Source organism: Gymnogyps californianus, chromosome 4 (assembly GCF_018139145.2).
Source record: "Gymnogyps californianus isolate 813 chromosome 4, ASM1813914v2, whole genome shotgun sequence".
Classification (NCBI taxonomy): domain Eukaryota; kingdom Metazoa; phylum Chordata; class Aves; order Accipitriformes; family Cathartidae; genus Gymnogyps; species Gymnogyps californianus.
Genome location: NC_059474.1, coordinates 29,490,428 through 29,505,826, shown reverse-complemented (window position 1 = coordinate 29,505,826; position 15,399 = coordinate 29,490,428). Strand labels below are relative to the sequence as shown.

The window sequence follows — 15,399 nt, the reverse complement described above, 5'->3', positions numbered from 1 at the left end:
CTCACCCCTAGTTTTTCCCCTTGGGTTGCTTTGTCTTGGTATGTAGTTCCGTTACATTGCATTCACTTGGTTTCTCTGAGTTTTCCAGGTGTGTGGGAAACCTTTGCCTTGTGGTAATCACACATGTGAACAAGTTTGTCATGCTGGTCCCTGTGGAGACTGTCCTCGTTCTGGGAAGAGGTCCTGTCCATGTGAAAAATCAAGTAAGCTGCTTTTTTTTTTTTGGTTAAGAAAAAAAGATAAATTAAAAAAAAAAGTCATCCAGTCTTTGAAAGTCAGTAGTTTAGGTTAATTCTGCAGGGTCTATAAAAAGTTCTTACAAACGGTGAACTATGACAGCTTATATTAACTTTTTTGCTTAATTCTTTCAAAGCTTTATTTAGTACCAGGGGTTTAATTGGCAGTGTGAATAAGTGAGTAATTCTAGAGAAGCCTTTAAAAAAATGAGAGAGAATTGGCATTTGAACTCATATTACACAGTGCATTTTTTTCTAAATATTTTGGCGCCTTTTCCTAAATGTTTGCTTGTACTTCTCTCTCTTCATCTAGAGTTCACATTGCCTTGTACAGAAGATGTGCCCACCTGTGGCGATAGCTGTGACAAAGTTCTGGAATGTGGCATCCATAAATGTTCACAGCGCTGTCATCGAGGTCCCTGTGAAATATGCAGACAGGTTAATCTTACTGTAGCAGGTTCACATTTTGTTAGGGTTTTTAAACAGTGTACACCTGGAACAGTGCAAGTCTCCTAAGGAAAATGAAGTCATATCCATCACAAAATCTATGACTTGCTGTTCATTGAAAAGCAACACATTTTTTCCCTATTCCCCCTCCCCAACACAATTCTGAATTAATAGTTGAGCATTACGTATCTGAATTGAGGCATGGATGAGGGTTTTATTGGTTTGGGTTGGTTTTGGGTTTGGTTTGTTTTTAATTAGTTATGCCCTAAAAGACACTTAACTTTTCCCCAGCTCTTCTAGCTTCCTTGCTGCTTTGTCTTATTACGCTGTTTCTTCATCAGTGAAATGGAAGATACTGTAACATAACATTATTTCCTTGTTAGTAAGAAAATAATATTTTGTTCTGCTCTAAATATCTATGGAGCTTCTGTGATCTGGCCTATAAAGCTGTTCCTCTGCTCCCAGTTGTCTCTTCCTGAACCAGCTTTGACTACAAAGTCTATGGTGAAAGTAATTAGCGCGTGATAGCTGCGATGAAGGTCAGATAAACCTGCTCGCCTACTTCTTAAATTATCTGTATACATGATGGATGAATCTAGTTTAGTATGCAGGAGAGGTACTTTTTTGTATGCATTTGTTTTGCACTTATGCTTGACATCTTGCACTACATGCTTGAGTGGTTCCCTTGAAGTGGCTTCCCCCTTGGTGAGACCAAAGCTACAGTGAGGTGCCATCTAGAGCACAGTGTTTGCGATACCGACCCAAGGTCCCCAAGTAGTTATTGCACAGATAGGTAATCTGCTCAGAGTATGTGATGTACTTCCTGTTGTGATAGAGCATTGTAATGTTACGCTCCTGTGAACTTTTCGTTACAGCTAGTAGTAGAACATTTTATTTTCCACTTTTTTAAATTAAAAATACTCTGCTTTTTTTTCCTGTCTTGCTGCCCAGGAAGTTGAAAAGCAGTGTCGCTGTGGAAAGCACACTAAACGCATGCCATGTCATAAGCCATATCTGTGTGAAACAAAGTGTACTAAAATTCGTGATTGCCAAAAGCACCAATGTAGGAGAAAGGCAAGTGTCCAGAGATGATCTTTCTCAAATATATTGTTTAGATAACATTTTTTTATTTACATATAATATTTTATATTATTTATAAATCACATCAATCTGTTGTTCCACATCATGTTATTGTATAGAAAGAGGAGTTTTCTTCAATGTCTTTCAAATTAGTTTGCAGTGTACCAGAATTCTCTGAACAGCGTGTCACCAAGAAAAACTCAGTGGCCTTAAAAACTGGGAGGGGATTTTGACAACTCTCCAGTTGCAGAAGGCAGTTTTGCTTTCAGCTACTTGAGTAGTTACTGATGCTTTATGCATTCTGGAGTAGTTAAATCCATTTATTTCCTTACTTTGTAGGAAGAGCTGGGAATCTCTAATAACTTTGTAAGGGACATACTCTTATTTTTGACAACACAGCATTCTAATGTTGTGTTGTCACCTTCTAATATGCATCACTGCAAACAGCAGTGGTCTGACAATTGGGAATTTGAGTTTTGTTTCCCTTCTCATTTGAAGTCAAAGGAATGATCGATAGCTCAGACCTATCTTTTCAGTTTGATTCAGGAAGGCCTGGAAGTTGTCTGCTATGTGTGAATTAAGACATCACGAAAGTTGGACTTCTTACCACAAAGAGGCATAAAAAATACAGTTTTATTCTTAGGTATTTTTGAGTATTATTATTACAGTGAATTTACTTTATGTGAAAAGATGGCAAGACAAGTAAATGCACTCTTGACATCTTTAATTTATGCTAAAAAATCCAGGTTTCTCATCCTAATTGCCATCCTTCGTTATACAGTTTGGAAGGAGGGTATCTTTCAAGTTAATAGAAAAGATGGGGTTCTCTCCTGACCTGGCATCCACCTATGTGGTGGTGTTGTGATGTGTTCTGATTCTTCTACATTACTACTTTATATAAGAACAGAAGTTATCTGACCTTTACTACAAAGGTAAAAGGTATTTAAAAAAAAAAAAAAAGTGGTTAGCAACTTTTTTGTGCCAGGGACAATACAGTATAAAGGTGGAAGAAATTGCAGAGTAATAGGGAAAACTGTTGGATATCCTACATGTAATCTTCTGAAATTATTTCAGATTAAAATACTGTAAGAATTTGAACTTTTAAAATGTTCTTATGCTTTTTGGAAGCCCTCTGCCTTTTTAGTGTGTTGAAATGATGCTTTCAAATGTGTGTTTTCCTGTTATTTTATAATTTGAATTTTTAAAACAACTTTACAGGTGACAACCTTTCTGTACCTGGCATGAATTTGAGGAAATTTGACTAAATTGCATGAAAAATTTTTTAAGAAGTATTGAAAAAATGAGGTAGTAGAAGAGGGCAAGTTTATGCCAGAAATGTCTAAGTTTTCAGTTATATAGAGTATACTTTTTTTTTAATAGTGCTGTTCTGGAAACTGTCCACCTTGTGATCAAGTCTGTGGGCGGACTCTAGGCTGCAGAAACCACAAATGTCCTTCAGGCTGCCACAGAGGTAAGAATAGGTGAAGGATCCCTGTAGCAATGAAATATTGTTTATTTTTGCCAAACTTTGTGCTTGCATGACTCTGTGTGGTGCTTAATGAATTCTCTCCCTTGTTGCATGTGGGCTTTTTGCTGGGGGCAGTGTGTTTGAAAGGTTTTTAGTGCTGGTTAGAGCTGAAGGATTTACATAATGACAACCTGAGTTTTTACCTGGTAATTTTGCTTAGCATTGTTCCACTGAAAATGTTCTGTCCCCTTTCCAGCTGCTTCGTTCAAAATCCATAGCTTGACGACTATTCCCAAATTATTCTGTTCACTGAATATGCATAACAAAGTCCAACTACATATAGAAATTACTGTGCTGGTTGAGTCTGGATGGTTTCTAAAAATCCTAGAATACAGTGTGTGGTATGAGTGGGCTTAGAATAAAAAAAAAAAGTGATGGAATTTGAATGTATGTTGGTATCTTACTGATAAAAGAGAAAATAAGAAATTGTTACTGACTATATGAAGGATAACAAAGTTTACTTCTGCATCCAGTGACCTTGCTTAAAAAGATGCTGAAAACAGCCAAAGTTACTTGGCAGCTTTTATCCTGGCCAATTGCTTTGACATTCACTTGGTAGGGGATTAAGTTGGCATGATGGAAAAAGTGGCTGCCCTCTCAGCAGTTTTCCCCACAGAAGCTGCTGCCCTGCTGAAACAGCAGCTGAGTAGCCTATATAATTTCCCTTGGTATTCTGGACTATAAATTACAACAACTCAGGAAATAATTCACAACTTGTTCAGCCAATCTTGCTTTTGAGGCAGTGATTCTTAAGAGGATAGGACAGGTAAATGTGGTAGTAGTGCCAGTTAACCTGCTATTAAATCTGTCACCACAAACTAGTGGTTTGTTTTTTGCTCTGTTAACTGTGCCCCTTCTTCCCCTTCCTTTCTTCTCCCTCCCTCGTACCCCTCCAAAATCCTGGAAATACTTTTTTTTTTTTTTTTTTTTTTTGTACTGTCAGAACAACACTGGTAACATTGTTTTTCTGCATTAGTTTGGTTGGTAACTAAACCATAGAATAAAATTCTGGTTGGAAAACTAAGGAGCTAATGCTGCATTATAGGATAAACTTTTACATTGAATAGCTGTTTATATGTGATACTGCTTGCATCTTACAGCCTGGCTAAAAGTGACAATGTTTTCTGATAACTAACAGCAGTATAAAAATAATAAAACAGTGCCTATAACAAAAGTGAACTTTGAGAATGTAAATATCAAATATATACACTTTGAAGTGTATGTAATTTATCAAAACAGTATAATTGTTGTTATTTAAGTGCTAACTCTTGCCAAAAGTTGCATCTAATGAAGCTAATAACTATGATATCAGATGATAAATTTAGAAAAGAAAATAACTTCTGTGTGCTTTAACAAATTACAGTCTAGTACAATTTGTTGTATCTTGTCAGAATGTTTGAAAGTGTTCCTAATAATAAAGGCAATGATTTTGATTTCAAAATATTTATATTCATGTGTTTCTCCTTATACACCAATATTTTAATAGCTGCTGAAAAGTTATGATTATTTATTTTATCTTTAGTATGTAATACCAGGTCAAGTTAATTTTGCAATGAGCTGCCAGATCTCAGTGACCACTGATTTTAAAGGAAATAGTATGCCTCCTAGAAAATAACTTGGCAGATGAGGTCCTTTAAAAGGTACCTGATCTCAGAATTATTAGAGGTTGCTGATAATAAGCACTTGGCCTTTAGCAGGGGTCCCTGAAAAAAGGTAGTTTAATCTATTCTGTTTGTGGTTTGATTTTTACATATCTTTTTTTCTTAAGTACTTAATCATGCTTGCTGAAATTTAGAATGTGTTGCCAGGGAATACAATATTTTGTTTCCTACTGTAGTACATTATAACACTTGATTTGAGAACAGTGTGCTCTCACCTTAACTTCAAGCTTGTATGCGATCTCTGCCCTCCATCTTTTTGAGAATGTAGGCAGTTGTCTTCGTTAATAGAATGTTTAAGTACATTGTACACATATTAGCCGCTCTGGGCAGCATAGCTTTAGACTTTCAGTTTATTTTGTAAAAGTAGCTGTTTATGTGTGCTGATAATATATTATAATTTAATTTACTTTGCAATATAAAGACTGTATACTTCCATCCTTTTTTCTTCAGCAGCCTTTTGTCAGAGATCTGCTTCTTGAAGTGTTGCTTCTCAGATCCTGCTAACAAGTTAGAATTGCTTAAAAAGTTGTGCTGTCTGTCGATAAAGCTTTCAAAGCATTGATTTCTTTAAAGTTTCAGAATGCAACATAATTAGTAAGCCAAAATCCCACATCTGAATTTGTTTTTTTAGAAGATGCATGTTCTTACTGTTAATTACTTAATAATAAAACTTACCAGTTGGCACTTGATGAAGAAATAGTGTGGGAGAGCTATAAATTAAAACATAGATATTTTATGGATCTCTTTTTTTTAAATATATCAGGTTAGTAGCATGAGTAACTTTATAATAGTGGAGGATCTTTTCATAAAAACGTTACTTATACATAGGCTGAACACTTCTTTAATATTGTACAAAATCTGCAAAACTTTATTGTACCAGTTTTTCAATGTCTCTTATCTTTTGAATATAGATGAAAGATGACATGTCTTCATGTGTATGTAAGACTGAAATATAAATAGCAAATATTTAAGTGTTGTGTGATCCAAATGACTGGGCTTTAATAATGCTGACTTCTTTTTAAAATGTGAGAGGGATTGTTTCTAACTTGATACCAGTTAACAACTGTAGAATAATCAAGATTATTATTACTATTCTTTAAGAATGGTGAAATTCTCTTTCCCAAGAGGGATTTGAAACTAAGCAGAAATAAAAAAATTAACAGCTATCTATTGTTTAGATCAAACAGAATAGGACAATTATACCATGTGCATATTCAGAGTTATGTTAGTTACCATTTCTTATAATCAGTAGCTTATTCAGATTATCATATTGTTAATATACTTATTTTTAGGTAGTTGTAATCCGTGTCCAGAGACTGTAGATGTGAAATGCAATTGTGGAAAAACTGTCATTAAAGTGCCCTGTGGCAGAGAGCGCACCATCAAACCTCCCAAATGCAAACAGCTGTGCAGGTCAGTATGGAAAGTGTGTGCGTTTCTAGTTCTTCAGTGGAGTTTAAGATGTCCTTAAAGAAAGTGGTAAAATATAACTTTAAAAGGCAAGAATTATTCCTTTAACATGATTACAGATATTACTTCTCAGTCTTCTGTATTCTTGACTATGCAGATGGAGATTAGCAATAATCCTTCCTATCAGACACCTCTTTGATGCTGTGATTTCATGAGCAGCTTGCTGCTGTCAAGGTGGAGGTTCTGTCCCACCGAGCACTTCTAGTTCTGTAGTCCCACTCACTTCAAGTCATCTCTGGTATGTTTTGAAGTACCTCCACGAGGCAGTTTACCTAAAAAACCTGACTAGCAAAAGGAAAAAGGAGAATGTTTTCTGCTGGGGTGTAGCAAGATTACTTAGTACAGAGTAGAATTAGGATTGAAATAGCTGTTTGAATATGCAAACCCAATTTTGATTTTAATTTAATTTAGAACTCCTGTATAATTTGACTGTAATATTAACCACTGCTGAAGGTGAGAAGTAAACTCATTTAAAAAAAAAACAACTTATCTCAATTCTTTGTATTTTGAGCATAATTGTCTGGTGACTGTAACTTCATATTTCTTGCTGTCATATTGATTCATTCTTGGATTTTACTTCAGTCGACCACCTACCTGTCACCACTCTACCCAGGAGAAACACTATTGTCACTTTGGTCGGTGTCCTCCGTGTCGTCAGTCCTGCCAGAAAACATTAATGTGTGGTCATTTGTGCCCTGTTCCCTGCCACGATGAAGCACTTGTGAAGCAAACTGGCTTAGTAAGTAAATAGTGAAAAATGGTGTGTTATTTGTGTTCTGAAGAATGAGCAACAGTTGTTTGACCTTAATCTTATGTTGGAGGCTTTTGGAGTTCAGAATGAATACATAATCAAGCACAGAGGTCGGCATACTGCTTAACCGAGAAACTAAGTGGTTCTAGCTCCTTTGTTACAATCTAATTAATTTTGTAATATGTACAATTGAATGTCAGTTTTCAGCAGTTATAATTACTCAAGAAATTACAAGATTTTTGTTAGTGTTGCATTACAAATGTTTAATTTCAAATGTAAGCAATTACTTTTAACATAAGAGCAAAAAATAAATTTTAACTCTGATATTTACTAAACCATCAAAATTTGCACTAGTTAGAAGTGAGAAATTGTTTGGCATCTTTAAACATGACACATGTATGCACTCCATGATGATAACTGAACTTGTTTAGTAATTGAAATATTTTTATATTTTTACCTCTATTAAATGCTTAGAAATGTTCTGCTGCTTTTTTGTTTGGCTTTGTGCTTGATTTTTAGCAGTAGGACCACAGGCCTTCATTTTCCTATCCCTAACCATGCTAAGGATGAAATTGTAATTTTTTGCATGTAGAGGGTGTTGAGATTTCCATTAGTAAATAGTTAATTACTAGAAAGTGGATTTGTTAGAACTGGGATCTCTTTAGATGATATGTTTGTTTATGGTCAAGCAGATAGTTCCAATTGTGTTTTGTATTCAGCTAGTGTTGTCTTTTGCTCTGCTCTCAGCATCAGTCTGCAGGTCCTTGGGAACAGCCATCTGAGCCAGCTTTTATTCAAACTGCATTACCATGCCCTCCCTGTGAGGTTCCTATACCAGTGTAAGTATTAAAAAAGCAAACAAATAAAATAAAGTTTTGGTATGGAAAGAGGGTTTTTTTTTTTTTTCTTTTTATACTGTTGTAGAGATGGACATGAAAATAACTGTATTTTCTTCTTCAGATGCAAAGAGCCTATGTGAACACCATTCTCATAAAAATGGGAGCATTGGTGGTTGTTTAATAAACATTTTTGTAGTGCGTGCTCACTGTATGAAAGGACTGATAGTGTTATTAAAGATTGGTTGCTTCTAATACATGTTGCGCGCAATGCTACCATGAAAGAAAAATATGAAAATTGCAGACAGCCATTGCAATTTGATAGTCTTCAGTAACATACAACTTTTTCTATATAGTGTCTCTCTTGTTTGGTTTATGGGATCGTAATTTTCTGTGTAATGAATTGCTATTTTGTTTCTCAGTTGTTCAGTAATTATATGCTAATGAATGGCAGGTGGATGCCCTTCATCCCATCTGCTTGTCTCCTTTCTATTTTTGACTTGTCCAGAAGGTTCTGCTCCTTGAGTTAGAGCCCAAACAACTCTTTCTGTGACGATGTTGAGGATATAAGGGAAGATAGGATGATGACTTTTTTTCACCATTCTTTTTCAATTTGGTAGAACTTCTGTTTACATTGTGGAATAAGGACTCAGAATTCAACATTTATCTGAAAAAGGAAATACTAGGTTTTTTGGTCTGTTTTTGTGTTGTAGTCTCTTACTGTTTCAAACCCTGCATACCTCATAGGCATTAGTGCCTATTTGTTTTTTAAAATCCCTCCTTAATGAGGGAATATTATGTCCTCATTTTATGAAGTGAGAAGCAGACAGAGGAAGATGATCAAGAATATCCATATAACTGCCTATGTAGATATGCTTAGAACTTAATTTCTCAAAGATTGTACTATGATTGGTTGTACTTTTGTTCAAAACTGTGACCACTCAGTACTTCTGATACTTGGGCTCAAAGTTCAAAGCCAGACTCCCAAAAGGTGAAAAATGTGTAGTTATGAACAGTCTGGTTTCAGTGTTTGGGTAGCTGCCTGTAGAAACTGTCTCATGTAGGTATTCAGCAGAGGTCATTGTGTAACATCATGCATTATGTAGAGCACACCTCCTAGTTCCTCTGAATTCCAACCTCAAAATTACCTCCCTTAGTCTGAAGACTCCTCCCCAGAGGAGGTAAGCCTGCTAAGTGAGAAGGAAACCATACTGGAAAAGTTGTACTTCATTTTCTAACTAGAGGAAGCATTGTTATATTTCACAGTGCTTGGGGCAAATTAAGGTTCTGGTAGCATTAAATCACATTAATTCTGGAATATCCTAACTCTCTTGATCGATCCTTGCAACAGTAATGTTCTTTTTTCTTTTTTTTTTTTAAATGTAAGTGATATGAGAGGAGTTTCCTGAATTAACAAAATAATAATAGTAAACAAAACCATAGATATAAAGTAATGTGTTGCTACAAAGCAAAATATCTGACACCTTCTGAGATCATTAGCAGGGCTTTTAGAATCATTGCTAGAACAGTAGCATTTGAACGAATATGATAAAGGAGAATAGTTCAAATAATCCTATTCTGTATGGATGGATGTTAGTGGGGATTCCATCTTTCACTGCTGAGGTTTTGCAATACTTTTTGATGTTTTTTCTAATAATTTAGCGTCTTTGAACATGAACAATCAGAGATTTGGAATGGAATGTATTCGGTATCTGTTTCTGTAAATAGTTAAAATGGAGTTTCTGGAAAATTATTTGCTCTATTAATTTCACAGAACCATTGAGGCTGGAAGGTACGTTGGGGTGGGGTCGTCTAGTCCAGCCTCCTGCTAAAAGCAGATCAACACTGAATTAGGACCAATTTGCTCCAGCTTTGTCCAGCGGGACCTTGAAAACCCCCAAGTACATTGATTCTGCAGCCTCTCTGGACAACCTCTTTCAGTGCTTGATTATACTTATACTGATTTTTTTTTTTAAATATTTTTTAAAATTTTTTCCTCCACTATGTATCCAGTCAGAACCTTCCTTGTTTAAGAATATGATTATTGTCTCTTGCGTCCCTGCTATGAAACTCAGTAAGGAGCCTGGCTTCATCTTCTCAGTAACTTGCCCTTATTGCTGAAAGACTACTATTATATCCCCAGCTCATCAGTCCCCAGCCTGCAGTGTTGCTGGGATTTAGTGAGTCCCAGATGCAGGACCTTCTTTGTCTCTGCATTTCCTGAATTTCCTCTCAGCCTGTTCCTCCAATCTGTCTAGATCCTTCTGAATGGCATCCCTGCCCTCAAATGTATTGACTGCACCGTCCTTTAGCATTGTCTGCAAAATTGGTGCATTTTGTCTCTTCCAAGTTACTGGGGAGAAAAAAATATTAAACAAGATAGGACCCAGGCTGAAGAATTCCACCTGTAACTGGTGTCCAAGTAGGATACAAATAACTAGCCACTACCCTTTGAGCCCAGTTATCCTGCCAGTCTTTCACGCATCTAGTAGTTCATCTGACATCATTACATCTCAACTTGAATGCAAGGTTGCTGTGGGGAAGCTCTCATCCGCAGATTTAGTAGTTACACGGCAGAAGGCAATCAGGCTGGTTAAGCAGTTTCCCCTTGCAGTGGAACAGAAGCAGGCTACAATGGAATGCAGAGGTCCTAGAAGCCAAATTAACTGCTTATAGGAAGATTATCTTGGATATAAGATAATTGAGCTGTGTAGAGTGAAGAACAGGCTCCTGTGCTACGTCTGCTTCTTATTATACTAGGTGAAAGACTGATTGTTCTTGTTAATATCCTGCTGTCCCAAAGACCATCCATAGCTATTGGTAGTTGCTTTGTGTTAGAGAAGTTATCAGGGATACTTGTTTTTTTAAATACTCTTCCAGAAATTTTTAGGAACTGATTTACAGGTATTTTAGCTTGAATATTAATGATGTTTTCAGTACTCTCCCTTATAAGGTTTCAGTAGAGAAATCAAAATAATACTTGGGAAGGAGATCACAGATATGAAATCAGAGGTCAAAAGAAAAAGATACTTTTCAATATAAATTGAGCAAAAGAATGATTTAATTTTTAGGAGATCAGTGTTTGAATGAGTCACCATTTAATACCTTCACAATTCTGATCAGTGTGCAGTTTTTCTTTCTTAGGAATGGTAGACCATTCTAAAAGGGATAGAATTGTAAACATAAGAGTAGACAGATCATTCCTGAAATAACTGAAAAGTATGAAGTGATATATTAGTAGAGCCAAAGGAGAAGATATTTGGAAGCAATTCAGGTAATTTTCTAAAATAAAAATTATTAATTTCGTATACAACTATAATCTGTACGTGAAAATGATTTTGGGATTGCCGTCATAAAATACAGCAATCCAAACAACTGTTGAAAAAGAGAAGGCATTGATCTGCATAGATAGATGATTTTCTCTTAGTTTGCACTTTTTAAAAATAGATTGCATTATTTTTGTGTCAAAAGCACTGTCACGGTTTCTTTATTAAAGAAATACATGTTTTCTAAATCTCTGATTTTTCTCTCTTTAACAGGGAGTGTCTTGGGCAGCATGAGGTGAGTCATGGAAACTGCCTTTTTAAGTGGAATATGAAGTATATCTCACTTTGTCAGTCTGCAAAATAAAGTATTAAAGAGAAATATTATATGACTTTCTTATATTTTAAAACCAAGGCAGTACCTTATCATAAGGGCTTACGTATCAGAAGGTATTTTAGTTCGTTTTTGAAGAATATATAACTACTTGACTTTTTAGAATTCTTGGACAGAAATTTAAACTCATGATTTATGAAGCTATTTGTGTATTCTTGTAGTTGTTTAAATAGTGTTTAAATTTTTTTTGCGGGGGGTCTTTTTTCATTATATACTTCTGGGATTTTTTTTCCCTCATTCTATAGTTATTATTCTCTCCCTGTCACACACTTTCCTCAGTTCTCCTAGAAACTGCTGCCTTTATTTTAAAAGGATAAGGAACGTAGTGTTGTACAGGAAAATTCTCATGTGACTTGGATCTAAGCATGCGTGGATGAAATCAGACAATATAGTGGAAACTTCTTTAGTGTTACTTATTAGCCTGTCTTTTTGGTGTACAGCCTTCTCCAGTTTTGGATGAAGTCATTGTCTGTTTTGGCTTACATAAGAAGAAAATCTAATTGACGCTTGAAGCTAAATAACTATCATCATTATTCACAGTCATTTCTAAAAGTCATGAAATTTAAGGTCAACTCATTTTTCTTGATTTTTAAAAGATGATTGCTAAACTGATATTTAAAAAAACCTATTGCTATTATAGCTTTGTCTACTGCTAAGTCTGGCATAAATTCACTATCAAAGTGCAGCTAACAATACTATAACAACCTAGTTTCATTTTAGGCTAGTAAAAAATTCTAGAAAACAGTAAACACTTAAAAATATTTAAAGACACACACCCCCCCCCCCCCCCTTTTTTTCTTTGACCTTCTTTAATAATCTTTTGGTATGTGTTCTAATGGTGGGTCGACTATGTGGTGGCAACATCTCCAAATGTTGTTAACAAAGTTTATATATCCGCAGTCTGTTTGTGCAGCACATTTATTAATCCAACCAAGCTGTGATACAGCTTCCATAGAGCTACTTTGCAGCTTGTCGGTTGCTGAAGAAAAATGTGCTGTGAAAATGGATGAAAAGAACAACTGTGCCTATTTGTTTGTTGTTGAAACAGCTAGGTTTTGGTTTTGTTTTCCACAGTAAAACTTGCAGATGTATCAGCCAGTGTTTTATTGAGTCAGTGACATGTTTTGTGATAGGTCATATCAAATCTCACCCTAACTTTCATGAATTTATGTATAAACAAAATATAAGCTGTGGTCAATTGACCCAATATATAACTTGCTCTAGACAATGTTACTGGTTTTGGTACTGTTCAGGTGTACATGGTTGTGAAGTTTATGTCCCTCCCCATAACAGAGGACACTATGGCTCCTCTTATTAGAGAAGACGGTTCCAATTACTATTATAACTACTAATTTCAGAATAATTTAAAAAAATAATCCCTTCTCTGTTGCATACTAGTCTTAGCAGAATCAGTCAATGGCTTTGGGTCATGTTTTCTTTATGGGTTAGTACAGAAAATAAGGAAAAATCCCAGGGAGTCTATACCTAACTTTAATTATTTAGATTTATTGATGCTATATGATATTCTAGATTAAACGTTCCTTCTCTCAGCCAGCAGAGCGCAGTGCTTCCTTCCTGCTGAAGTTTAGCAGTTTCTGGAGTGGAATGAAGTGTGCTAATCTTTGAGATTTTGATAGCAGTCAAGGAAAAGAATGATTTGTTAATGTGTGTGTGAGGGGGTGTTCACAGTGTATTTTATGTGCATTGTACATAGTTACGTTGTTCTAAGATCTCTAAAAAGAAAAAAAAAAAACACGTAATCTATGTTCAGTGTTTTACAGCCACATTGGCTCTGAACAAGTAATCTCACCTCAAACTACTTTTGTTAACAAGAGAAAACACTTGTATGTATTTATGAACACTGCCCTCCTATAGCAGTTTCCAGCCCCTGAGGGGATTTTCACTGGGAAATGTGAACTTTCACAAGTGATGACATTAGCAATTTTCTCAAACAAAGTTTTGCTATGAAGAGGGGCTCATTGCTGTACTATGTTACTACTTAGGTTGGACTGTTGTTATACCTCCTATAATGGACGAGGTATAAAAGAAACAAACTAGGAATGAAACAAGTTATAAAGTCTTCTTGTGTTTTACCAGGATACCTGCAGACAATGAGTAGAAGAGAGAATGAAAGCAAACAGTTTAGGAGTTGTATAATAAGGAAATCTACTGTCTTTACATTTTTACTTGGACAATAATTTTGATTTGTGTGGGTATTAGAGTTGGTTGTTTTTGTTGGAGTTTTTTGTGGTTTGTGTTTTTTTTTTTTTTTATTTCACTTTGGCATTTAGTTTAAAAAGTATTTTTAATGGATTGATTTAGTTCGAGGTCTTACATGTCTTTGGGTATTTAGAACAAGGTATTTATCACTTGAAACAACAGACTTAAAACTACTTTTCAGATGATATAATTGTATAAAATCTGTGTTCGTGGAAGTATGATTCTACATGATGTTTAACCTAAAATAGGATATCTTTTAGCTACAGTGTGCAGCCTTCTTTTAAATAATTTTACTGTGTAAGTTTTGGATGTTTTTACATATATTTAGAAAAATTAATAACTATTCATTTTTTTATTTGTAAGTGCTTAAAAGTAGCTCTCAATTTTGTTTCAGGTTGTAGGTCAGAAAAATCACCTATCATCAACAGTTGCTGCCACTCCAAAATGAAAACTTGATGTTTTACTTTTTCTTTGAACTGCTATAAGCATTAGCATTTCATAGCAGTAGCATACATGTGCTCTTTTAAAATCAAATTATGAGAACTAATGTTTATAGTCAAAATGTTTTTATGGGAAAACATTAATTAAAGCCCATACAAGGTAAATAAGGGCAAACAAGGAAATCTTAACTGGATATGGTATTAATTTATCTGCTGTATTTAATTCTCTTGTAGTTGCTTCATTTCATTAAATGTTCTAGGGGAAGGGAAACATTCTGTTTTTGTTTCCTTGATGAGTATTTTGAATATCCTGTAATACCAGTCTTGCTGTTCTCAGGCGGATAGAACTCTCTTCTCTCTCTCTTTTTTCTTTTTTTTTTTTTTGGTAGGAATTTAATGCTATGTTTTATTATTCTAAGGGGTTTTTTTAGTTGTGATTCCTTTATAGCAGGAAGACTGTTACTCTGCCTCTAGGTAAAATTTTATGTAAAACTTGATGAGATTCATCTTTATGGCTAAATACTTCATGAATGTTTCCAAAATTTCCCTGCCCTATTGTACTTGATTTTTATTTTCATATTCCAATTGATGTATCTGTTAGTTGCTTTTATGCATTTGGGAGATGTGCTGGAAAGCTTCTGAAAGTTGTCTTGTCCTTTTTTCCTTGCCTTCCTTTCCTTATCCTGTGGAACACTTGTGGTCTGAAAATGATGCCTCCTTATTTTCTTTCTTTTTCCAATCAGCTTTCATAAAATACTTCTGGTTCTCATCTGTGTTCTTTATTCTTCAACTCATCAGCCTCCTGGAGTTCGTGGCTTCTTTGATATTCGTCTTTGTAGCGAGAGTAGTGACCCCCATTTAGCCATTTCAGAAATGCGTTCCAACTATAGAAAGTAAAACTTTTCTCTACTTTGTCCTTTGGTTTTACTACTAATACCCACAACAGACTGACTTGTCAAGAAATGGAAGCAAAATTTGAAAATATAATGTAGGTTTAAATTAATTGAAATTCTTGTATTTTTGGCTACAATGTCAGTTGATTCCAGAAGACTCTCTTATCTTTTATTGGACTC

The 15,399-nt window shown here is 35.1% G+C and overlaps 1 protein-coding gene across 2 annotated transcripts in view; it reads left to right on the top strand.

The window, feature by feature from the left end:
* Positions 1-15,399, top strand: part of NFXL1 (nuclear transcription factor, X-box binding like 1) — a 48,776-nt gene that overhangs the window by 8,042 nt on the left and 25,335 nt on the right. For both annotated transcript variants that reach the window (XM_050896206.1, XM_050896207.1), the window contains exons 8-15: positions 89-203; positions 550-674; positions 1,635-1,757; positions 3,144-3,234; positions 6,245-6,365; positions 7,005-7,161; positions 7,921-8,012; positions 11,549-11,570. In XM_050896206.1, the coding sequence (XP_050752163.1) occupies positions 89-203; positions 550-674; positions 1,635-1,757; positions 3,144-3,234; positions 6,245-6,365; positions 7,005-7,161; positions 7,921-8,012; positions 11,549-11,570 (846 nt within the window). The remainder of the gene's footprint in view (positions 1-88; positions 204-549; positions 675-1,634; positions 1,758-3,143; positions 3,235-6,244; positions 6,366-7,004; positions 7,162-7,920; positions 8,013-11,548; positions 11,571-15,399) is intronic.